General features: G+C 38.6%; 1 protein-coding gene across 9 annotated transcripts in view; it reads left to right on the top strand.

Moving 5' to 3' along the window:
- The window catches only part of DMD (dystrophin), a 4,177,531-nt gene that overhangs the window by 2,879,017 nt on the left and 1,270,631 nt on the right, over window positions 1–27,883 (top strand). For all 9 annotated transcript variants that reach the window (XM_075336500.1, XM_075336497.1, XM_075336505.1 and 6 more), the window contains one exon: window positions 16,192–16,415. In XM_075336500.1, the coding sequence (XP_075192615.1) occupies window positions 16,192–16,415 (224 nt within the window). The remainder of the gene's footprint in view (window positions 1–16,191; window positions 16,416–27,883) is intronic.

Raw genomic sequence — 27,883 nt, 5'->3', positions numbered from 1 at the left:
GTCTGAGATGAACGTCCTTCCATCAAATCCCCATGTGTCATCTTCTGTAAAATGTCTGCGTTCCATAGAGCATTCTGCTTCCTGTACAATAGAACAGATGGGCAGATAAACATATGAATGGACTGAGCCATATTGGTACCAATTTTGGTAACAAGGATACATAGAGAAAATATTTTACAAATGAAAATGATTGGGCACCTTTATATTTGATCCAGTAGCTTTATATTTTCTTGTAACCTACTTAGCTAGTTAAATATTAACCAAGGATCCCATAAGCTATTCACTGAATTATACTTCAGATGATCATTCCATCTCACAAGACTCTCCCATGTACAGATCGTTCATCCGACCAAGCACATTTGCGTTCTCTTATCTCCATGAGAACAATATGATTGAAAGTCCGAAATCAGACATGCCCAATGTACATCACTACCAACCATCAGTTGGCTAGCCCCCAATACACATTACGTTGTCTGGCAAACTTGTCAATATCAGTGGGTTTTGGATGACATTAATCTTATGTCTATGGGGCCTTTAGGATTTTTTTACATGAAAAGTTTCTGCTAATCAATGGTCTTTTCTAAAGCCCTTTGTCATATCTCCGACATTTGAGCCACAACCTGGGAAGGCGGCAGTAAGAGGATTTTTTGTATGCCACCCATACTTATCAAACCCCCTGTGAGCAATACACAGATGGAAGCACTCCTCAGCATATTATAACTAAAACTATACCCTATATGGCTGTTTCCATCTCCTACAACTATCAGGTGCAACTTATCAGGGAATATCTCCCATACCACTACATCTATTTCAAAGGACATGTGTCCACATCTGAACAGTCCGTATGTAATGAATATGCAAAACAGAGCTTGACTCCTGTGACTCCCAATCAGATATACCCTGGGTGGATTTCCTCTTTTCATCTTTATCCCTGCAACTGCAGACTACATAAGATAAAACAATACTCTTGAGAGAATCTGTTTTTCCTCTGTGGAGTGACCCGGCGTGAGAAAGGCCCGTAATTAGGCCGAAACGTCTTCCTCCCTTGTCACTTTATAAATAAAATTCCACGTTTTTTTGCTAAAGAATCAACTTTGTTCAAGTGTTCTTTCTACTTCATATATACGTGAGAGTGCAGTGTATAAATATTGACTCATATCTCCAGCACAGTCTGCTCCTGCGACTTCTGCTTCGATCACCAGACACCACCGTATTCCCATCATGAGCAGTGCTGGCTCTGGTGGACGCAGGCTCTGCCCATCCACTAAGTTGGGTTTCACTAGGACCTACAGTACCACTGGCTGACTGTAGTGGCATGTGCCTTTCAGCTGAAGTTACCACCTCTCAGCCAGGTCCAATGTCAAGACACCACATGCTTCTTATTCCTTCTCGAGCCTGCTGGTCACCACCATATATAGTCTTGTAGTACTACTGCTGGTTCTCTACTTCACACCCTGCTGAACTACCGATCTCTGTATTTTGACCTCTGCCTGTTTTCGGATGACAATCCTGCCTGTTGTTTTTCTACTTCGCTGCCATCTCCGATTTGACCATAGCCTGATTTCCAACTACTCTTCTTTCTTGCCTGACGATTTTTTTTTCCTTTTTTTTTACCTCCTGGTTTTGACCCTGCCTGACGACCACCCTTCTCTGGATTGCAGCCTTCCATACGCAGAGACCTCCTGGACTCTGTAGTAAATCCAGACCCCTGTACAGGGATTAAAGGGTTTTGGGGTGCTTGGGATCCTGCTGAGTGGGCGGCTAGCCCTAGTTTGTCCGTGACAGCCATCCTGAGTCTGTGGTCCAGGACAGATGTCACACCCTTTTACATAGGTTAATGTGTACAATGGGGAAACATATGACTGTTAATATGAACAAGTAGTCCTTATATGAAACTGGAATCAAAATTATTCAGTCAATTAGAGAGTTCAAAGTTAAATAAAACTTAGGGGAAGGCAGCTACCACAAGAATTGCAAACAGCAGAAAGTTTGTGATTTTTACTAATTCACCTAACTTCTAATTGTGGTTAATTAATTTTAATTGCAACTTTAGTTTGTGTGTTGTCTGCAGCGCGTCTCCTTTTTCCATGGCAGATGTGCTGCTGATAGGTTATTTTTTGGCTGCCATAAGCTGACGAATTGTGCTTTAGCTCACTCACAGCTTAACACTTTGTTACATAGGCAAATAATCAGAAATGAGCATCCTTATAAACAGGTATCAGCCCAAATAAAAGAGCTTTTAAATGCTGACAATTTTCTTACCCTTCAAATGTGCCTATTAGAGGGAGGAAAAATGTGTGTAAAAGATGCTTTTTATTCTACTATTTCAAATGTCTTTTGGAAATGTAAGTTATCAGCTCTACTGTCCATGATAAAAAAAATGGCATACTTACCTGTAGGACTGGCATTGCTCCTTTAGACACTGTGATAAATTCCCTAGCAGTAATGACAGCAGCCAATCAGCAACCACTAGTCAGCTGCAACCTTTAGAACTCAGTTAGATCAGAAGTCTGACTCATGACATAGTAATCGTTGAAGATCATCAGCATTTTTTGATGGTTTTTAACTCAATAGTATAAGCCCCCAAGTTACCTCCACTGTACATATACAGCAGCTGTGTGCTATCACTATAGGCAACACGGAGAAAAGGCTGTGGAAAAACAAGCGCAATAGGGTCTTACCCCAATATGTGAGGGGCAGGGAGGGGGGAGTCAATCTACTCACCAATTGCAGTTGTGAAAAGCCACAACTACTATAAACGCATGTATCGTAGATCCAAGGCTGCAGCCACCAAAACCGGTAGATAACAGAGAGCAAAGGAGCGAGGTGTTCAAATGCCGCGCCAATAGATCACTTCAGCAGATGTTCAGATCAATGTCACTTTATTGTCATTCAGGTCGACGCGTTTCTGGAGCATCTGCCCCCTTCATCAGGACCACCAGGAATATAAATAACATCCAATGTTATTTCTATTCCTGGTGGTCCTGATGAAGGGGGCAGATGCTCCAGAAACGCGTCGACCTGAATGACAATAAAGTGACATTGATCTGAACATCTGCTGAAGTGATCTATTGGCGCAGCATTTGAACACCTCGCTCCTTTGCTCTCTGTTATCTATCACTATAGGCAGCAGGTTCAGGAGCTGAGCCTGCTCTGTAAAGGATAAGTTATGGGTGTAGTACATATCGGCACACAAGGATAACTGATGCTATTAGAGCTAATGACATCAGTTTAACCTTTTTAGGTCCCAATCAAGCCATTACATTTTCTTCAAGATTCCTGCATGTTACACGATGCAATGGTGGGGTGCAGATGGCGTGCAATGGCAGCCGAAGGCTTTCTGAAGTCATCCATGTCTGTCATGGTATTATTCCTTAAATTTGGAGAATTACTAAAGGTTCTATAGGTGACAAAATGATTTCTGGTTTAAGTTCCCTAAGAAAACTATTGAAAAAGAGAAGAGGGGAAAAAAATATTTTTCAAAAGTATATAAAAGTGTCTAATAGTTTAGATGACCACACTAATAAATCATAAAAATACTTATTTCATATAGTGAACACCAAAACATATAACACTGAAACACCAGAATTGGTATCGATTTGTTCCCACACTCCCCCCTCAGAGTTTCAATAAAAATTGATAAAACATGAAATGTTCCCAAATTAGTAATAGTACAATTGTTAGATTTGCATTGAAAAAAGCCCTCCCTTAGATACATTAACAGAAAAATTAAGTTATGGTCCTCAGAAAATGGCAATAAGTGCCAAATTTCTTTTAACAAAGTTTGGAATATATCAACCACTAAAATATAAATAATGTAAGTATGGTATCTCCATAACCATACTGAACTGAAGAATCATTTTGCCAGGTCATCTTTACCATACAATGAATGATGTAAAAAGACAACGCAAAACACCATGGCCTTTTTTTTTTTGCTATTAAACCGCACTAGAATTTTTTCCTAGAATTCAGTACATTATCGGTAGAGATGAGTGGATTTGACAAAATTCTTATCTATCCTCTGCAAATTCAATGTCCCTCATTATTTTATAAGCAGCTGCTTCAATCGCAATACCTTTGGAAGAAACTACCACGCGGAAGAAGTGAGAGCTGCTGCTGCTCCTTAACATTCTCCGAATGTTTGTTATGTCTGAAGGAAGTGAGACTGAAGCAGCCGCTTATTATCACCTGGGCTCACATGGCATAACAATGTCACGTGAGCCCCGGGAGACCATGGGCTGTCCTTGCTGGAACGTCTCCGGCACTGATGGTGAGCACAGGCTTTTTTTTTTTTCATCTTATAACGGGGAATACAGCAATTGAGAAGGGGTTGTCCATTAAATGGACAATCCTTTTAAGAGGTTAATGTATCTATAAATATATCTCAAATATATAGTTAATGCAAGAGGATGAACTAGTTTTTCTCATCTACAAGTATTTAGCAATGAAGGCAGGGAAAAAAATCCTCTTAGCTAGCTAGCTAGTTATTTATCCTTTTTATCTAGGATGTCTTTCCACTAATTCACAGCTTTAGAACTTGTTACGCTAATCTGTGTAACACAGATGGGTAGACATAAGCCACAAAATATACTCATATGGAGCTCATTGCTTTTCTAGAGTTGGTTAACAAATGAGTAACTGAAACATTGGGTTAAATAAATATTTCATTTCATGAACCTTGTTAAGAGATGTAAGATGTAAAATGGCAGCTAATATGAGGGCATTATTGGGCTGACAATCTTACTGAATTCATTTGGAGTTTCATCTCGGTGGTGTCTAGTTTTATATTACTACTTCTGAAATGTATTATGCTCATAAAAAGAGACAGGAAATAAGATGCATGCTTATAATCAGTGGCTTTCCATCCTATTAATATAAACTGAAAATGTATACATCATTGTAAACCTCCAAAGGGCAGCTTTTTAATTGACTTCTCAGTTTACCTTGAGACTATTATCTAATCTGAAGTGAAGTGTAGCATCAGTGTAATTAATCTTGCAAATTCAACAGCAGTTGAGTCAGACCTCTGTACAAGATAATAGCAATCATAAGCAACTTGAGGGTACTGGAGGCTCGCCATGAATTTCAAAATGAAAGATCGTCTACGATGACCTAAATCAACTGCGGTTCCATAACTTTCCTGAGTTTTAGGCTTGCAAAAGGATTATGTAAGTTTATTTTACCAATAAGAAATAAACGTACAGTATATATATATATATATATATATATATATATATATGTACAGTGCCTACAAGTAGTATTCAACTCCCTGCAGATTTAGCAGGTTTGATAAGATGCAAATAAGTTAGAGCCTGCAAACTTCAAACAAGAGCAGGATTTATTAACAGATGCATAAATCTTACAAACCAACAAGTTATGTTGCTCAGTTAAATTTTAATAAATTTTCAACATAAAAGTGTGGGTCAATTATTATTCAACCCGTAGGTTTAATATTTTGTGGAATAACCCTTGTTTGCAATTACAGCTAATAATCGTCTTTTATAAGACCTGATCAGGCCGGCACATGTTTCTGGAGTTATCTTGGCCCACTCCTCCATGCAGATCTTCTCCAAGTTATCTAGGTTCTTTGGGTGTCTCATGTCGACTTTAATCTTGAGCTCCTTCCACAAGTTTTCAATTGGGTTAAGGTCAGGAGACTGACTAGGCCACTGCAACACCTTGATTTTTTTCCCTCTTGAACCAGGCCTTGGTTTTCTTGGCTGTGTGCTTTGGGTCGTTGTCTTGTTGGAAGATGAAATGACGACCCATCTTAAGATCCTTGATGGAGGAGCGGAGGTTCTTGGCCAAAATCTCCAGGTAGGCCGTGCTATCCATCTTCCCATGGATGCGGACCAGATGGCCAGGCCCCTTGGCTGAGAAACAGCCCCACAGCATGATGCTGCCACCACCATGCTTGACTGTAGGGATGGTATTCTTGGGGTCGTATGCAGTGCCATCCAGTCTCCAAAAGTCACGTGTGTGGTTGGCACCAAAGATCTCGATCTTGGTCTCATCAGACCAGAGAACCTTGAACCAGTCTGTCTCAGAGTCCTCCAAGTGATCATGAGCAAACTGTAGACAAGCCTTGACATGACGCTTTGAAAGTAAAGGTACCTTACAGGCTCGTCTGGAATGGAGACCATTGCGGTGGAGTACGTTACTTATGGTATTGACTGAAACCAATGTCCCCACTGCCATGAGATCTTCCCGGAGCTCCTTCCTTGATGTCCTTGGGTTAGCCTTGACTCTTCGGACAAGCCTGGCCTCGGCACGGGTGGAAACTTTCAAAGGCTGTCCAGACCGTGGAAGGCTAACAGTAGTTCCATAAGCCTTCCACTTCCGGATGATGCTCCCAACAGTGGAGACAGGTAGGCCCAACTCCTTGGAAAGGGTTTTGTACCCCTTGCCAGCCTTGTGACCCTCCACGATCTTGTCTCTGATGGCCTTGGAATGCTCCTTTGTCTTTCCCATGTTGACCAAGTATGAGTGCTGTTCACAAGTTTGGGGAGGGTCTTAATTAGTCAAAAAAGGCAGGAGAAAGAGATAATTAATCCAAACATGTGAAGCTCATTGTTCTTTGTGCCTGAAATACGTCTTAATACTTTAGGGGAACCAAACAGAATTCTTGTGGTTTGAGGGGTTGAATAATAAATGACCCTCTGAATAAACTTTTCACAATTTAAAAAAAAAAAAAAAAAAAAAGAAATAACATTCTTTTTTGCTGCAGTGCATTTCACACCTCCAGGCTGATCTACAGTCCAAATGTCACAATGCCAAGTTAATTCCGAATGTGTAAACCTGCTAAATCTGCAGGGGGTTGAATACTACTTGTAGGCACTGTATATATATATATATATATATATATATATATATATCACTTATAGCCATTTCCCAGTATTTGTAGGGTCTTTATTCTTTATGTGCATGACTGTATAGGCTTTTGGTATAAATTGGCCATGATATCCTTAAAACTTCTATAGGGAAATACTTTATATAAATTAAGAGTATATTTATGGCAGGCAGAAAAAATGTACTCCATACATTTTACTATTTAAATGTAGCTGTATATACATGGGATTTCTAGAGGGACTAGATGTATATGGAGATGATATACTCTATATTGGCATAGTAATGAGGAATACAACAAATAATTTTCTGCACAAGATACAAAAAAAGAAAATCATATTATGTGTCCATACAAATTAGAGATTTAAGGCAGCCTTTAGCCCTAACCCTAATATATAGACGCTATCAAGCATCTTTACGTAGTATGAGGTCATTCTATTTTTTTTTAAGTGGAAGTTAAACAAATGAGATGTCTAAAACCCAACTAAAATTTTTATGATTATTAAAAGATCAAAAAGTTCTAAAAATACTCAAGAAGATTTGCCTTAAGGGGGCTTTACACGCTGCGACATCGCTAATGCGGAGTCATTGGGGTCACGGTATTTGTGACGCACATCCGGCCGCATTAGCGATGTTGCTGCGTGTGACACCGATGAGCGATTTTGCATCATTGCAAAAACGTGCAAAATCGCTCATCGGTGACATGGGGGTCCATTCTCCATTATCGTTACTGCAGCAGTAATGAAGTTGTTCCTCGTTCCTGCGGCAGCACACATCGCTCCGTGTGACACCGCAGGAATGAAGAACCTCTCCTTACCTGCCTCCCGGCCGCTATGAGGAAGGAAGGAGGTGGGCGGGATGTTCCGGCCACTCATCTCCGCCCCTCCGCTTCTATTGGGCGGCCACTCAGTGATGTCGCTGTGACGCCGCACGGACCGCCCCCTTAGAAAGGAGGCGGTTCGCTGGTCACAGCGACGTCGCCGGGCAGGTAAGTAGTGTGACGGGTCTGCGCGATGTTGTGCGGCACGGGCAGCGATTTGCCCGTGTCGCACAACAGTTGGGGGCGGGTACCCACGCTAGCGATATCGGGACCGAAAAAATAATAAATAAATATTTAATCACCTATAGATTTTAAATAGAGATGAGCAAACTCGTACAGTAAAGTTCAATGTTTGTACTGATGAGCATGGACTTTACAAAAAATATCAGTGTTCGACTTCATAGTTTGGGTGCTGTACATATGGTGACCATTTGAGTGAGCATCGCTGTGCTTGGGTACGCTCGGTGTTCGGCCCAGTGTGAGCCCCTTTCAGTCTTTGAATGGCTCACACTGGGGAAAAAAAGAGTTATCAGATGTATTGTGTTCCAAGAAAAAAGGAAAAGTGTCATCTATGTACAGAATGGTAATTAAATTTGCCCTTCCCCCAAAGGTTATGTTAATTAAAAACTGTTAACACTATTCATTTTCAATTCTAAGATATTGGACTTCATCTAATGTTTACATTTTATATAGACAGTTTTATATAGTGTGCATGGTAAGGTCATTTTATTGTTACAGATTTATTAGCAGTTTTGACTTAGTAGAAGCTATCAAAAGTTACAAGCAATAAAACTGTTAGCTGTCTTCATCTGCCAACATCTATTAATATTAGTAATTGGTATTTAATGGTGATTGGCAAGATTACTGCTATTAGGAGCCTTTTTAGATTACATTACTGAGACAACCTGATGTCACTAGAGACAGGATTTAAAGCGCACATCCACCTAGCTGGACTCCTCTATATTTTTCATAAAGATATCATTTACAAAAATGTTCAGTACCTGGTTATAATTGTATACGAGGCATCTGCATGGGATTATAGGATGTGCACAGTCGAATATCGTAAATTTCTGTGATTTTTCTTATAATTCCTAGTTGCATGATAACACCCTGCTTTTTTGATAAAAGGCAAAGACTATCTGGCTTAAAAGTTGTAATTGTACCCTTTTTCTGAATAACCTTTGACACAATGGAGACAAGAATGGAAATAATTCTACTAACACTTATCCATTATCCTAAATACCAAATTTAACTTTCAGATATTATTTACCTATATAATTATATTTAGAAGCTATAGATGTGTTTTTCCCTTACACAAGCTTCTTCATGATAAAAAAAATACTGTGGATAAAGAGATAGATAGATAGATAGATAGATAGATAGATAGATAGATAGATAGAATGTCATCTCCATGAAGGAAGAAGAGAAAACATGCATCCTGCTCGGGAAGAAGAGAGCGCAATGGAGATAGCAACGCGATATGTGAGCGAATGTCATAGACTGCAAGAAAGAGATTTTAAGATATACCATGGATTTCCATAGCCCCCACCCTGGACATGCACCGATCCATCATTCCAGCAGTCCCTACCAATCATTCCCCCAGTCACTATCCATATTGTACACTTGCTTTGACAAAACTACTGTGTATTTAGTCCTGCTAATAAAGCTTCTTTGAAATAGTTAGATAGATTGATAGACAGAAGGATAGATAGATAATAGATAGATAAATAGAGATCGATAGATAGACAGAGATAGCGAGATAGATGATAAATAGCTAGATGATTGATATATAGATAGATAGATAGATAGATAGATAGATAGATAAATTGATTGTCATGTTGTCATGATTGCTATGTGCAGGACATTCTGTATTGTTCTGCTATGCTCTCCTGCAGAGCTGGTATATATTTGCTTATGGTGCAGAGGATTTTGCAGGTTTAATGCTCTGCTGGTTGTTTCACAGCACTGGGTTTGATGCTGGTCCTGGGAGGTGTTCTTGCAGATGCTTCTTGTTCCTAGCAATTGCTCTGCTCCATTGGGGAGCGTGTTAGCTCGGATGCTGCCAGTTGTACTTCTTGTTTACAGTTGTGCTGTTGGCTCCAATGGTGCTCAGTGTTCTGTTCTTGGTCTTTTGACTCTGGACTGTTGTTTACCCATCTCTGCCTGTCCTCCCCTGTTTCTGTGGTGACTTCCTGCCTTCTGACCTCTGACTTTCTCTTGACCAGGCCTCCGCCTGCTCCCTGTATTTTGTACATGCTCTTCTGGGACCCTGACCTTCGGCTTGCATCTTGACCTTGTCTCTGTCTGCCCCGTGCACTGTCATGCTCTCCTGGTTTATGATGTCGACCTGTCTAATTACCTCTCCATTTACTGTATACAACTGTCTGGTGATACCTTATGTATGTTCTCCCCGTTTTGCGAGGGTTTCCTCCCACACTCCAAAAAACATACTGATAGGGAATTTAGATTGTGAGCCCTAATGGGGACAGCGTTGCCAATGTAAGTAAAGTGCTGTGGACTTAATAGTGCTATATAAGTGAATAAATATTATTATATTATTATTATGACAGTCACCACATAGAAAGATAACAAATACTGTACGTAGATACAGATATATAGACAGATAGATAAATAACTAGATAGATAGATAACAGATAAGTAGATAGCTAGACAGATAGGCAGACAGATAGATGATAGATTTTTGATGTTTTGCTCACTACATGAACATAAACATTCATTATTAATGAGGTATATATACTCCATCTGGTGGAGTTCTGCTAATGATTCGCCGTATGAGCGAACAGATTGCTTTAATAATTTAATTTAAAAGGTAAAAATCAGCACATGTGAGACCCTGACATTTTACTATCCCACAGAGCCACATAAAAGATATTGGGCTAGCCTAATGAATTCCTGATTCTCTGATGATCCATGTTTCCATTTTAAAACATTGCTCAATCTACTAAAGAAATAGATGTTGCCCACGATTTTAACACTGATGGCCTATCCTTATGATCCTCAGCATCAATATTCGACTGTGGAAGTCTGACTCTTGACATTCTCGCAAACTGTGTGTCAAAACGTTGTGACGGTGCTAGATATTACAGCTTTGTTCCATTCGATTTGGCGTGATATAAAAGCTCAGCCAGCACAATCACTTTACAAAGTTTAGTATGTGCTGTCTGAGTATTACAGCCATGTGTAAGACGTGGTTCCTACTACAAGTAGGGAGGCCCCATTGCCCCCCCACACACAAATTCTTATCATAGGCCATCAATATTTTAACCTAACCTAGATAAACAAAACAAATTTAGCTGACTGAATCTATAGCAATATAGCTTGTTTATATTAATGTTTCATTAAAGTATAATTGTGATTGGATAAGATAAAAAAAATTGTTGCTATCAAGATCCTTTCTCCTTATTTGCACTTATTTCACTTTCAACTCAGGAGTCAGGACTGAGCTGCAAAATTTGATCTTTCTGGAGAAGTAATTGCTGACAACCCTCTGAGAAACCAAGTTGTCAGGCGATGAATTCATCAAACTTCAGATTAAAATGTAAAAAAAATGGCTATTTTCATTCCTGAAGCGTAGATCAATCTGTGCTGCTGTGGAGTAAACGAAAGGTCCAGTGTATGAAGTGGATGAAAATGATGCTTTATTAACTCATTTTAGAGTGAAACCCCACTCCTTCTTCAGAACAGACACCGTATTAACACAGCAGCACAGATCACTCCACACTTTACAAGCTTTTATCTAGCACATTCAATACAGCATAGTTCTCCTGCTTTGCAAATCTGTACCCGTCCCATTTCTTTGTAAAATTATCTGATGAAAAAAAATATATCATGCATGGTCTTGTGATGTCTATCCATCTATCTATGTGTCAATATATATCTATCTATCTGTCAATATATATCTATCTATCTACAGTTAAGGCTGGTTTACATACTGCAATATCGGTACCGATATCACCATCGTGCGTACCCGCCCCCATCGGTTGTGTGGCACGGTCAAATCTCTGCCCGTGTTGCACAACATCGCCCGGACCCGTCACACTACTTACCTTCCCTGCGACGTCGCTGTGACCGGCCTCCTTTCTAAGGGTTGGTTCGTTCAGCGTCACAGCAACGTCACAGCAGCGTCACTGAACCGCCGACCAATAGAAGCGGAGGGGCGGAGATGAGCGGGACGAACATCCCGCCCACCTCCTTCCTTCCGCATTGTGGCCAGGAGGCAGGTAAGGAGAGGCTCCTCGTTCCTGCGGTGTCACATGGAGCGATGTGTGCTGCCGCAGGAATGAGGAACAACTTCGTTACTGCTGCAGTAACGATATTTGAAAATGGACCCCCATGTCACCGATGAGCGATTTTGCACGTTTTTGCGACGATGCAAAATTGCTCATAGGTGTCACACGCAACGTCATCGCTACAGCCGCCGGATGTGCGGCACAAAATCCGTGGCCCCAGCGAGATCACTGTAGCGATCTCGTAGCATGTAAAGCCCGCTTTAGGAACAGAAGTTTCTATACACTATCTGAAAAGACACATCTGCATGTTTTTCCCACTATCTGACATGAAATCAGAATAAACCTTTCCCATTTTAGGTCAATTAGGAACCAAAATTATTTATATTTACCAAATGCCAGAATAATGAGAGAGGATTTTCTAAGGCATTTTTATTACTTTTTACAAATTCAAAAGTTTACATCCATCTCATTAGTATTTGGTACCATTTCCGGCACTGTTTGACTTGAGTGAAACATTTTGGTTTTCCTTCCACAAGCTTCTCACAATAGTTTGTAGGAATTTGGACCCATTCCTCCTGAAAGAACTGGTAACTGAGCCATGTTTGCAGGTCGCCTTGCTGGCACATGCCTTTTCAGCTTTGCCCATCAATCTGGCCTTTGTGATGGCCATTCCAAAACTTTGACTTTGTTAACCTTAAGACACTTTGTAATCAGTTTAGCAGTATGCTTTGGGTCATTTTCCAATTGGAAGACCTATTTCCATACAAGCTTTAAGTTCCTGGCTGATGTCTACTCTTGAGATGTTGCTTCAGTATTGTCCCATAATCTTCTTTCTTCATAACGCCAATTATTTTGTGAAGTACACCAGTCCCTCTTGCAGCAAAACAACCCCACAACATGATGCTGCAACCTTGGTGTTTCACGGTTGGGATGGTTTTCCTAGGCTTCAAAGTGTCTCACTTTTTCCTCCATATGTAACGATGGTCATTATGGCCAAACAATTCAATTTTAGTTTTGTCAGCTCACATGTCTCCAAAAATTAAGGTCTTTGTTCCTGTGTGCATTTGCAAACAATAATCTGGCTTTTATGTTTCTTTTGGAGCAATTGCTTCTTCCTGGCAGAGTGGCATTTCAGCCCATGTTGCTACAGTTCTCGTTTCACTGTGGATAATGACACAATCTTACCAGGTTCCGCCAGCATTTTCACAAGGTCTTTTGCTTTTGTTCTTGGGTTGATATGGACATGTCTGACCAAAGCATGTTCATCTCTGGTACACAGAACTCATCTGCTTCCTGAGGGGTATGATGACTGGACATTCCCATCGTGTTTGTAATTGCGTACAATTATTTGTGCAGCTGAACAAGGCACCTTTAGGTATCTGGAAATTGCACCCAAGGATGAACCAGACTTGTGCAAGTCCAAATTTCTCTAGCTGAGATCTTGGCTGATTTTTTTTACTTTCTCATGATGCTACAGAAAGAAGCAGTGTGTTTCAGGTGTTAAAATACATTAACAGGTGTGTCTCTAATTAACTCAGATGTTGCCAATAAAACTATCAGTAATTTCCAAAGACATGACATCATCATATGGGCTGTCCCATATTGTTTAAAGGCATAGTACTCTTAGTGCATGTAAACGTTTGACTTTGTAAAAAGTAATAAAAATGCCTTAAAACATTTTCTCTCTCATTATTCTGGCATTTGGCAAATATAAATAGTTTTGGTAATCCTAATTCACCTAAAACCAAAAAAGTTAATTCTGATTTCATGCCACATAGTGAGAAAAACATGCCTTTTTAGATAGTGTACTGTATGTAGACTTCTGGTTTCAACTGTATCTGTCCATATATCTATCTATCTATCTATCTATCTATCTATCTATCTATCTATCTATTATCTATCATTATCTATCTATCTATTATCTATCTATCATTATCTATATTTATCTATCTATCTATCCTGTATCTATCTATACTTTTATTTGTTTATCTATTCTGTATCTGTCCTTTGATCTATTTATGATCTATCAATCTATCACCTATCTACCTATCGAAAGGCTCAGTTGCTCTTAAGCCAAAACGTCGCTACACATGGTACTTTTTGATGAACTACACCTTTTTGCGTTTCCAAAACCAAATACTGTAATAACTAACTGGGAGCTTGCACCCCTGCGTAGTGCTTCTCGAACTGTAAAGTGGCTCTCACCAGTGAGGACCTCCAGTACTTCATGAGCCTCTGATAAGACGGCAGTTTTAACTGTCATGATTATAGACTGGACAATACTTTTTATGCCTGCAACAATCTCATGTTTAGAAACTTCATTGTCTAACCATGTGTTTAGTTTTATGGTATACAGAGTTTAGGAGACAATAGAACAATAATGTAATTTTCATATGACCTTTAACCACAAATAGTGAGACAAGGCATCACCTTTATTTGTCTTGTGAAGTCTCTGTAGAAAACAGTCTATACTAGAGTATACTGGTGCTGCTTCATTCTGATTCTGTATAAATATATATGTACGCATGTAAATATCATAGACAACCTTAAAATATTACCCTGGGGTTAATTACTACTTCAGATTTACATATACACCTAACAATAGTTGACCCTTTCATGAAGTAAATCTTCTACACTAATTTTGCACATGTGCTCTTTTCTCTTTTATTGAAATATCTCATTAAGGTTATGAGCATTTCAATTTTATTTTGCTGAGACAAGTATGTCAATTATAATACACCACGAATGCAGTTAACAGCTCATTTTGTAGTGGTTTTAACTTTCTTATTAAAATCAGAGTAGTCGGTCTTTAGATTTCATTTGTTGAGTTTAGTTCACTGCTCCTTTCTTGATTAAAAAATGATTGAAAATTAGTCTTTACAGCTAACCTAATACTTGAGGTTCCGAAAAATACATATTAAAGAATTATTACGAATTAACTAGGAAAACGCTCACCTAGGGAATCTAGAAGCATGTGTGATGGGAAGCAATATTTTTGTTTCTGGGTTGTCTACTTAATATATATATATATATATATATATATATATATATATATATATATATATATATATATATATAAATATATATATATATAAAATTTAAAATATGAAAAGTATACAACTTACTCATATATTTCTAGTAAGAAAAGTGCCCACAGCTGGCATACCAGCATCGATGCCAAGTAAACTTTGAGCTGTGCTATATGCAGAAAAGTGTTGGCTCTTGACTAATGATATGTGTGAGTGGAGTCTAAAGGCCCAGTCACACACAATGACTTACCAGCGATCCTGAAAATGATGCGACCTGATAAAGATCGCTGGTAAGTCGCTGGGAGGTCGCTGGTGAGATGTCACACAGTCAGACCTTACCAACAATGCAGGAATGATACAGGTCGCAGTAGCGACCTGTATAACGATCTCAGCAGTCACTGTGACCCTGTCACACAGTGTCAAACACAGCGATGTGTCCTGCCCAGCAGGACATCGCCTTTGAAGAAAATGGCCTGGACCATTCTGCAACGACTAGCAATCTAACAGCAGGGGCCTGATCGCTGGTAGATGTCACACATAACGAGATCGCTAACTGGCTCGCTACTGCATCACAGAAACCGTGACTCAGCAGCGATCTCGCTAGCGATCTCGTTTTGTGTGACGGTACCTTTATTGACTTTACTATTTCCATAGCTTAGAACACCCCTTTTTACTCACACATACAGAGAAGAGGTCTGGCTTAGGTACTGAAATTAGCCATTAAGACAGCCTCTTTACATACGTTAGCCATCATGTGCTTATAGAACAAACTCTATCCAGTGTTGAAGAAGTGGTGCTGGTAAGATCCATGACCAGCGTGGACATTCTGAGATCATGTCTTTTCCTAACTACAAAAATATTATTAAGTACTAAATATTTATATTTTAATGACATTTAGAAATATTGTTTTTCATCTGGATAACCCTCTTTAATATACAGTATGCTCATATTGGAAATCCCTCCAAGGCCTGATCCTAACACGAGCATTTTAGTTATTATGGAGGAAAAATCAGCTAAATGAATGGTTTTACTCATTTGCATAATTAATAGCTGACATTTTCTGGACTTCAATTTTTACAACAAAATTGGTTAATTGTAAAAGATTTAACAAAAAAAACAATGCAATTGTCTTGAAAAACTAAATGTTTTTAAAGGATGTTTTTAAAGTTTAAAATCGCATTGATAAATAAAAATGTATTAATCTGAGATGTGTCCATAATTAATCTAGTGGTTTCTGTTTATGTAGGTCCTGCGCCAACGGTTTCAGTGGTAACTCAGACACTTGTAACAACAGGAACAAGTACAGAAATGCCCTCTTCACTTCTCCTTGAGGTCCCGGCATTAGCCGAATTCAGCAAGACCTGTGCCGAGTTAAAAGACTGGCTTACTCTACTGGACCGTGTAATAAAGGCTCAGATTGTGACAGTGGGAGATGTAGAAGAAATCAATGAGATGATTGTTAAACAAAAGGTAAGAGACACATTGCTAAATATTTGTTTGTCTATCCAATATATATCCAATATAACAATTTATAGGAGTTTTCAAAAATGAAGAATATAATGAAATTGCCTTCAGGAGGTACAAATGCATCTATATCAATGTTTTATCACTTGTGGAAAACATAATTTAATAGTTACATTTATATATTTAATACAATATATTATATAAATATATAAATCTGTATATATATATATATATATATATATATATATATAGATATGCTTCAAACTTTTTTAAGTCGACCCCTTATGTTTTGGTATTTTTAAGTATAAATATTTAAATTTAAAAAATATATATATATATATATATATATATATAAATTTAAATATTTATATTTAAAAATACCAAAACTTAAAAAGTCGACTTAAGAGAAGATAAAAAATATCCTAGAAGTAATGTATAAAACATAGAAAAATATTTTTGTATGGTATCCAGGGACTTATTATGTACAGTTTATGAACCTTCACAAGTTTAGAGATGCTCAAAACACCACTGAAAGCTTAGCTATTATTTATGTCGATCCACTTGATATGTGTGAAGTAGCCATCTAAAAATACCATGAAATCCTAAGCATCAACTTCATATACCTTAGGTACATAATGACAAATTATCCACACTACAGATTAACAATTCTGAAATAAACAAATAACTGTAGCAGTCTTGACTCTACTGCGAATATTGGAGCAATAAATACAGAATCCATATCTTTGCAGTTTTCCACATTACAACGGGGTGCGTTTTGCATGCACATTGAGCATAACTGAACAATTCATAAATGTTTTATTGTGTGGGAAAACAGTGTGCTTCTTGCAACTTGTCAGAACAATTACCAGAAGCAACTGATGGCAAGCTGCAATGTTTTCACAATCCTCATTCTTAGATTTTTCTAGAAAGTTTTCAACATACTTTTCTCTTGATCATAATATTCCCTCAGTAAAATATTTAGCCAGTTACTAATAAGTCAACTTTTAAATAAAAAAATAAAATTGGATCGAAAGTCTGTATGTTATTATTTGTTAATAATATGTATTATTATTATTATATCAAACATTTCCTTAAAACTTTAAAATCTTTTGTAAATAATATATTTTAATATAGGTATATTTCTACAGATATATAGTTCTACAGCAAAGATCTACAATAATATTCTAAAATTTTATAGAACACAGACAATCTCATAACTGTGCTTAAGAATTATTCAACAGTTAGAGATTTGCATGTTTGTATGAGGTTTAACCACTGTCTTGTAAACATTACTATTATATATATATATATATATATATATATATATATACTGTATATATATATATATATATATATATATATATATATATATATATGTGTGTGTCAAAAATGAGAAAACTAACAGGACTTCCAAAAAGAAATAGGTGCAAACTGAAAATGAAATATACTCTAACAAATAAACAGCTGTACTCTAACACGCTAAGGTATGAAAACATTGAATATAGGAATTTGGACATGCACTATAGTTAAGGATAGAAATTTAAAAATTGAGACAATTAGCACGTAAAAGAGGCCAATTTTAACTGAGCCCAGATAACCTGGCTGAACAGCCTAGAATTTTATGGGTGGGACGGAACCTGATATTAAGAAATTAAAAATTGCCTTAAGCTGGTGGCAAGGAGTGCTCAGTCAGAAGGCATGACCCTAAAATCCCAAATGAGAAATTTGACGGCACTTATTAACAGATAAGTGTGAACAGGTACAAGCATAGCATGAAATATACTTTAACAAATATACAGCTGCACTCTTAGATGCTAATATATGTAAGTCAAGATGATCACACAGTACAGACTCAGTACTTTTGCAATCATTTGCAGGAGCCTAACTGAAATACACCGCTGGGCTCCTGCTATAACCGCAAGGATTTGTTGCTCTCACTTATCCTATTATCCTAGCAGATAAACCCTTCATAAGTTGCTGTCAATAGAGAAAGTGGCACATGAGCACTTCATCTCTCATCCCATTGCCACCCCCACATATTCAAAGAATATGGTGGCACAAAAAACACATTTTTTTCAAATCATGTATTTAAAACACCAAACTACAGCAGAATCTCAGGGGTTTTTTTTTTTACCTCTTAAGGAGTTATTAAAAGTAAGTTCATAAGCTATATCTACCAAAAAATGGTGCCACTGACAAATATAACACACCTTGAAGAAAAGAAGTCCTTACAAGGCTACATTAATGAAAAGCTCTAATATTATTTCGCCTGGAAGGTGACAATAAAAAAAGTGAAAAAAAAAAGGAAAAGCTTTGTCCTAGAGGCACAAAGGGGTCAAAAACCTTAAGGGGTTAAAGTGTAGATGTATGTTTAAAGAATCTAAGCAGTAGATATCACATTACTCAGCAATTTCATTACACAGCTGTAAAGCCACTGGGGATTTACAGTATTTGCCTTACAAATTTTGACAATGCATGCATTTATTCTGGCTGAGGCACAAGATATGCAGGCTATCATAAAGCAGCCTGGGGCAGATTTACTAATCCTGTCATAATTAAACAGTGCAAGCTTAAACTAGACTGAAAATGCCCCAAAGTTATCAAAGTGGGAAGCAAATCGCATCTTTGGAAACTATTGTCTTCATCATATGGCTTACTTTGTGCCACTTTTAAGTGCTCCAATTTCAGCACAATTTAATCCTTTCCTCATTTTGGCACAGTGCCCTTCCAATCTGCACAAACATGACCAGTAGACAATCATAAACCCAAAAATCAATTCTCCCAATAATGTGGTATCACCACCCCTACACCTGGGGAAAAACAAAGAATTAGAGGACCAGTGAGTATTATGGAAAAGTGAAAATACTTTATTATGACAATAAACAATGACAAGGTGAGACAGACAAAATATAGTGGGGGTGGAGAAGATGGTAAGAACCACCCAGGGGCAAACAGAGTTAAAATAACCAGCAACCGGACATCACCAAACTGCACAGAACATATGAAATTGCATATGTGACATAAAGTGCACACTATACCAGGAGCAAGGACACAGGACAGTTAATGGTACAGATTGACAGGTGAGTAACAGCGTACTACTAGTCCAACACAGCGAGAGAAAAAAAATTGCACTATTTTAATGGCAAGAAATAGCCAATCACTATGTCTGTTTGGACAAGGGCATTCAAGATAGTGCATGCTACAAGACATAAATAACATCAAAACACTGTGTCATCTGCTAAATACCATGGGACGTGATGGTAACTAGTGCAGCCTGGGGATGTCGGGAAGCTGGACGCCCCTATCATCGATAGACAACTTCAATAGTAGACAATAGTTTTCAAAGCAAAAGCTATGAAACTAATGTGAGCAAAGTATTTCTTAGAGCTTGACTGTTTTAGCTTTAAAACAATAGAACTCAGAAATACAGATCAAACAAAGGTTATCTTGACTCAAATAGCACAAAACTAGGCTATCAATGCAGCAATACGTAGGATTATATACCAAAATTTAAGTTGGTCAATGGATTGTACATTGTTGAATTATGTTAATCCTCTTAGGTGTGTAAAATTTCTGTGAGAAATTTTTATAAGTGCTGTGATGTGGGTCTTGATAACCTTTGCTACATGTGTAAATTGTTTTATATTTAGGTTTTAAAAAGAACTTGTCATCAAGTGTTAGTGAGCACTTCTCCTTTGCTGAAATAACCCATCCACCTCACAGGTATGGCATGTCAAGATTCTGATTAGAAAGCATGATTATTACACAAGTGTGCCTTAGGCTGGCCACAATAAAAGCTCACTCTAAAGTTTTATAACAGAGCATAATGCCACAGATGGGACAAGTTTAAAAGGAGCATGCAATTGGCATGCTGTCTGCAGGAATGTCCACTATAACTGTTGCCCATGAATTCACTGTTCAATTCTCTACTATAAGCCATTCCCAGAGGTGTTGCAGAGAATTTATCAGTACATCCTACCGACCTCACAACCGGAGACCACGTGTAACCACATTACCGTAGGACCTCCACATCCAGCATCTTCACCTTCAAGATCATCTGAGACCAGCCATCTGGGGAGCTGCTGCAACAATTGTCTTGTAGAACCAAATAAATTCTGCTCAAACTGTCAGAAACTATCTCAGGGATGCCAATCTGCATGCTCATGGTCCTCATTGGAATCTCCTCCTAATTGCAGTTCATCATCTGAACCAATTTGAGTAGGTACAAGCTCACATTTGATGGTGTCTGGCATGCTGGAGAGGTGTTCTCTTCATGGGTGAATCCTGGATTTTACTCAACAGGGCATATGGCAGACTGACAAATGGTAGTTACACCAGATACTGACTGGTTTTCTGATACCCCGGACCACCCAGTACTGTAAAACTTCACATTTTAGAGTGGCCTTTTATTGTAGCCAGCCTAAGGCACACCTGTGCAATAATCATGCTGTCTAATCAGCATCTTGATATACCACACTTGTGAGGTGCATGGACCTTGGAAAAGGAGAAGGGCTCGCTAACACATATTTAGACAAGTTTGTGATAAAAATTTGAGAGAAAAGGACAGTTTGTGCACAAAGAAAGTCTTAGCTCTTTGAGTTCATCTCATGAAAAATGGGAGCATAAAAAAAAATTGTTGCGTTTTTATATTTTTGTGTTCAGTGTATTTAGCTCACCATGAAGGAAAACACTGAAAGCAAATATCTGTGAGGTATAAGATATATAAAAGTCAGAAGGAAGTATCCAATTGGATATGAATAGATTAAATAACAATACAATTGTCTCATTTATAAACTCTCATTATTCCAAATGAATTCCTGTACTTTCCACATGATGTAAATAAAATTGTTCCTTTTTGTTGAACGCAAGTAAAATGTGTGAAAATCTGTTACAAACAAACCTAAGGTAATGTGACATTTGAGATTTTCTTTTCAAGGATATATTTGATTTTCACACCTGCTTTTTTTTATGTCACACTGAAATAATAAGGTATATACATGTGAATGTAAGTTTATATGTGATATAGTGTATATATATATATAGATATATAGATATATATATATATTTATATATATATATATAGATATATATATATATATATATATATCTATATATATATACATATATCGTATATAAATAGATATTTAGTAATGTGTGTGTGTGTATATATATATATATATATATATATATATATATATATATATATATATATATATATATATACATATATATATATATACATATATATATATATATATATATATATATATATATATTAATATATATACAGTTAGGTCCAGAAATATTTGGACAGTGACACAATTTTCGCGAGTTGGGCTCTGCATGCCACCACATTGGATTTGAAATTAAACCTCTACAACAGAATTCAAGTGCAGATTGTAACGTTTAATTTGAAGGTTTGAACAAAAATATCTGATAGAAATTGTAGGAATTGTACACATTTCTTTACAAACACTCCACATTTTAGGAGGTCAAAAGTAATAAGACAAATAAACCAAACCCAAACAAAATATTTTTTTTTTCAATATTTTGTTGCGAATCCTTTGGAGGCAATCACTGCCTTAAGTCTGGAACCCATGGACATCACCAAACACTGGGTTTCCTCCTTCTTAATGCTTTGCCAGGCCTTTACAGCCGCAGCCTTTAGGTCTTGCTTGTTTGTGGGTCTTTCCGTCTTAAGTCTGGATTTGAGCAAGTGAAATGCATGCTCAATTGGGTTAAGATCTGGTGATTGACTTGGCCATTGCAGAATGTTCCACTTTTTTGCACTCATGAACTCCTGGGTAGCTTTGGCTGTATGCTTGGGGTCATTGTCCATTGTCTATGAAGTGCCGTCCGCTCAACTTTGTGGCATTTGGCTGAATCTGGGCTGAACGTATATCCCGGTACACTTCAGAATTCATCCGGCTACTCTTGTCTGCTGTTATGTCATCAATAAACACAAGTGACCCAGTGCCATTGAAAGCCATGCATGCCCATGCCATCACGTTGCCTCCACCATGTTTTACAGAGGATGTGGTGTGCCTTGGATCATGTGCCGTTCCCTTTCTTCTCCAAACTTTTTTCTTCCCATCATTCTGGTACAGGTTGATCTTTGTCTCATCTGTCCATAGAATACTTTTCCAGAACTGAGCTGGCTTCATGAGGTGTTTTTCAGCAAATTTAACTCTGGCCTGTCTATTTTTGGAATTGATGAATGGTTTGCATCTAGATGTGAACCCTTTTGTATTTACTTTCATGGAGTCTTCTCTTTACAGTTGACTTAGAGACAGATACACCTACTTCACTGAGAGTGTTCTGGACTTCAGTTGATGTTGTGAACGGGTTCTTCTTCACCAAAGAAAGTATGCGGCGATCATCCACCACTGTTGTCATCCGTGGACGCCCAGGCCTTTTTGAGTTCCCAAGCTCACCAGTCAATTCCTTTTTTCTCAGAATGTACCCGACTGTTGATTTTGCTACTCCAAGCATGTCTGCTATCTCTCTGATGGATTTTTTCTTTTTTTTTCAGCCTCAGGATGTTCTGCTTCACCTCAATTGAGAGTTCCTTAGACCGCATGTTGTCTGGTCACAGAAACAGCTTCCAAATGCAAAACCACACACCTGTAATCAACCCCAGACCTTTTAACTACTTCATTGATTACAGGTTAACGAGGGAGACGCCTTCAGAGTTAATTGCAGCCCTTAGAGTCCCTTGTCCAATTACTTTTGGTCCCTTGAAAAAGAGGAGGCTATGCATTACAGAGCTATGATTCCTAAACCCTTTCTCCAATTTGGATGTGAAAACTCTCATATTGCAGCTGGGAGTGTGCACTTTCAGCCCATAATATATATATATATAATTGTATTTCTGAACATGTTTTTGTAAACAGCTAAAATAACAAAACTTGTGTCACTGTCCAAATATTTCTGGCCCTGATTGTATATATATATATATATATATATATATATACAATTATTATTTTTTATTCAGTATTATTACTGTTAGCTGCTGCCTTTTTGTGCAGTGTGCAGATAACATGACTGACAATCCTTGCGTGGCATTCCCTGTACCTCAGGGTTTATGCATGACGGCATATTTCTGCTCTCCCTGTCTTGAACACTGAAAACTATGTATCTTTCAATGGGGCCATAAATATATAAATATGAAAGTAAAATACATGAGTTTACAATTTTTTATGGAGATGTTAAGATATAATGAATCACCCCCATGGAATGGTCTCTCCTAGGAGCACTGATTTCAGTAATTCTACAGTCAACATAAGGCCGGAGTCACACTTGTGAGAGACTCACGCGAATCTCGCATCTCATCACCTGGCATGGCCGCACACTCTCCGGACAGGTGCGGGTCGGCTGCATGTATTTCTAGGCAGCTCAGATGCTCCTGTCTGGAGAGCGGCAGGCTGTGTCAGTTAATTGGATGCGATACTCGCACAAGTCTCTCGCAAGTGTGACTCCGGCCTTACACAGATTTAGGCCTGCGCCACACATCCGTGCCTCCGGCACGTGTTTGTCATTTTTTACACGTACCGGCGGCACGGAGACACTTTAACCAATGCTACCCTATTGTAGCAGGCACACACACGTAAAACCACACGGAACGTGTGTCCGTGTGCGTTTGTACGTGTGTGCGTTTTTGAAAGCGCTGACATGTCCGTTTTTTCACCGGCAGCACGGGTGTCACACGGCCCGCACCACACGGGTGTAGTGTGGATGTGGTCCCGTGTGACACGCGCCGGAGAAAACACACATGTCATTGAAAAAAAAAAAAAACATTAACTCACCTTCTCCAGCCCTCCTGTCTCTGCCGCTGCTGCCTCTTGCTGCCGACCGCCGCTCATTATTCTCATTGAATATTCACTTCACTGCCTGGCAGCAGCAGCAGCGGGGAGACGGGAGGGCTGGAGACCGAGGATCAGCACCACGGACAGCAGCGCGGACATCAGGAAGGACCAGGTGAGTATAATAATTACCGATTCTACGTGTGCTATCGCGGATAGCACACGTAGAACACACGTGTCACGCACGTACCAGAGACACGTACTTACCTGCACACAACACGCAGGGAAAATACGTGTCTCTCGGCACGTGCGTGAATTTCACGTGAGTGTGGCAGAGGCCTTATGTAGTATGCAATATGGTGTGCAAGTGAAACATAGTTCATGTTGGTAAATGACAAAGCTTATAAGGAGATCTGAACTACATTTCTAAGTAGAGGTATTTGCTAATATTATTATTATTACACTTACTACATATTGGGATATAATCTTGGAAATGGGAATAACCCTTTAAGAGTAATTATAGAAAGAATACTTAGCTAAAGGGAAAGGTAACCTGTCAGATAATTTATGATGCCCAAAACAGAGGTAACATAAATCAAACATTTTTCTTTAAAGATCAAGCCTCTCACTCTGAAAGAGGTCAGTCAATTATTTGCATTTGTGCTAGAAGAAGCCGACGGGGGCGACACCTGACTAGTGTCATTTCTGGCTACGGTCCATTGCGGGACATTTAACCCCATTACGACAGCCTTACGGAGATAAACGGCGGCAAAATAGGGTACTTATTCTGATCTGCCATTTATAAACGGCAACCAGAAAAAAGTAAATAGCGCCGCCCAGCGACATAAAATCTCTGGGGTTTCAGCTACCGGAGGTACCTGAGACCCTGGAGATCACTATTCGGGCTGTTTTTCCAGTCCCCGCTTACGTGATCATCATTATACACCATATAACAATGGTCAAATTACAGGAAATGACAGTGTCTGTAAAAAATTATTTATCTCTCACCTGGCAGGATCAAACATGTCAGATCGGAGATAAATCCCCTCCCCAGTCTCCTCCGGCCTCTTGGTGTCACCAAAGTACCCGCCCGTCCCCCAACGCCCTCTCCATAATACAAGATGGTGGCACGCATGATCAGCGCGCTGGCCGCATTCATCCTCCTCCTCTGAGATCTTTCACATGTGCCATGACACATGCAACAGAAAACTTCTCCCCAGGTCCAGCTAGGTCACCCCTATAGCCCCCTGGTGTTCCCCGGTGTCCCTAGTACCTTGCGCAGCGTTGATCCCCATGATCCCTCCTCCTCTTCAATAAATGCTGGAGCATGTGCAGACCTGCTGTCAGCTCAGCTTCCAGCTTTCAGAGACTCTGAGCTGGCTGCACTCACACTGCTGCTGTGGACCCGGAGAGAGTGGGTGCAGTATTAGTGTATCAACATTCCTCACATGGAGGGTCTGTATTCCTAGAAAATGGGGGATACGTTCCCTGAGCATACCCCCATATTCTGGAAGGTCCAGAGTCCTCGTGAGACCTCCAAAATGGATACAGAGGACCCGATTTTTTTTTTCAATAATTTCCTCTATCATTATAGGGGCATGTACAATTGCATTTCGAAGTTTAGTTTTAATACCTGTCTCTTGTCACCAAAAGTTAATATTAAAGGCAGCTCAGAGGAGAACCAAAGCATTTTCAGATAACGTTTTTTGGTTACTTTCTCGTTTATTTAAAATTTAATTAACTTTTCATTTTTATTAACTAACAGACTTTTCTCTTCACCCTAATGAATAGAATATCTGCATATCAGTGCCCCCAAAGATCCTCAGAATAAGTGATCATATTGCTAGATGAACATGGAACCCAACATAGTTCTCTGTAATATCCATGTTCTTTTTTCAGTACTTACACAAGAATATGTACTAGTTACTAATCTTTTATGCCATTATTTTGCATGCACAACTAAGGTCATAATAATGTATATTAGTGAATAGCAAATTGCCTATTAAAAATGACACTTTCAATTAGAATTTGTAAATGTAGCTTCAGATTATGTGATCCTGAAGCCAATACTGTAAAATACTTTGTAATGATTATTCTTCTTAAAATGATTTAATGGTCATGGAACTAGATTAGGACTAAAAATAACAGGGAATTCCACTTTCTTATCACTTATCCACCGTTATTACTCCCGCTACTCTATTATATCTTTAATGAGCCTAGACACGTCTACTGTATTTATTAGGCTATCCTTATAATTTTACTGTTTTTCAATATTTAACTGTAAAGTATTCAATAAGAAATACAATATATATCAATAGTTTATGCTGTGTATTATGTTGCACGTATGTCTATGAAGAGAAAAATCATTTAGTAGTATAATTGTATTGCACTGCCACTTTCCTGGACATTTCAGGCTTGGGGCCATCCATCTGGTGAAGCAGCAAAAGAATATAGACAGATGTGATGGCAAGTTCAGGAGCTTCATTAGTTGGAAATGCACAAGTAATCTCTCATTTCCAAGTGTTACTTTTACCTCTGCCAAAGAAAGATCAAAAGACTTTAGATTGGGTTCATTGCGTCATAAGCTTATGATCTCTAACTCTGCAATGTTATAAACTTAAATTTTAAGTGTAGAGGTTCATTAACCTCAGCAGCAGAGTTTTTATGACTGCAATATTGAATATGAAAATAAAGAAATGTTATTATGGTTTTAGGTTACATGAGTGAGTAGAATTGTATCATTTTGTATATTGCATTAAAAATGCATATGCAGTTTTTCTTTATGCAATGAAGTCCAAATAGGTCATGTTTTACCTGCAGATTGTAATGATTCTATTATTCGGTTTGTGAAAAATATTAGTAAAGTTTTATACATGTATCATGCATTTAGAATAGCTCTAAATGTGCTCAAAGTTTAAAATGAATGAGTCTACAGGGGAAATTGTGTTCAGATATACTGTAGACTGCTATGTTGTAAGCTGAATGGAGATAGTGCTCTCAAGTATACCTCTTTCGAAGAGGTGGTCTCTCCTTTAAAGCCATGCAATTCATTTTGGCTCTCTTTTTTTTCTAGAAATTTCACTGTTTACGAATTGTTTAATAATTTTCAATTACAGGCATAATGTGGCAGGTGGGCCATTGTATCTGTCACCGGGTATGTAATGACAGCCCAGGGGCCCCTAGTCTAGTCTAGGCTGACCCTCAGACTTGGGACCCTTCACTGTCCCTTATCTAGACGGTAAGCTTGATGGTAGCAAGGGTCTAGCCTTCAATGTGGCTCTGTCTCCTATCCAAGCCCTGAAAACTCAGAAACAAAACACCATAAAACGACACGGATGAGGGAGAACGGAAACTTGTACTCACTGGACTGAAAACACATAGGAGAGACAATACGTGTACAGGGAAGCAAAGAAAAAGGGAAAGTAGTAACATACAACAGGGGAACGTTCACAGTACTCAATATCCCAACAAAAATCACCATCCATAGGTTCACCTACAAGACCGGTATCACATGGAGCAAAAGCTAGCAGCTGTAATTGGCACTGAGTATGAGATCCAGGATCTTATATAGGAAGTAAATGACCTTCATTGGCAATTGGCTACCTGAGATCCTATCAGAGTTTCCCAGGAATTAGTTCCTGCAGGACTCAGGAACAGAGCCCATTAAACAGC

This window comes from Anomaloglossus baeobatrachus, chromosome 2 (assembly GCF_048569485.1).
Source record: "Anomaloglossus baeobatrachus isolate aAnoBae1 chromosome 2, aAnoBae1.hap1, whole genome shotgun sequence".
Taxonomy (NCBI): Eukaryota; Metazoa; Chordata; class Amphibia; order Anura; family Aromobatidae; genus Anomaloglossus; species Anomaloglossus baeobatrachus.
This window is presented reverse-complemented; position numbering and strand designations above follow the sequence as displayed.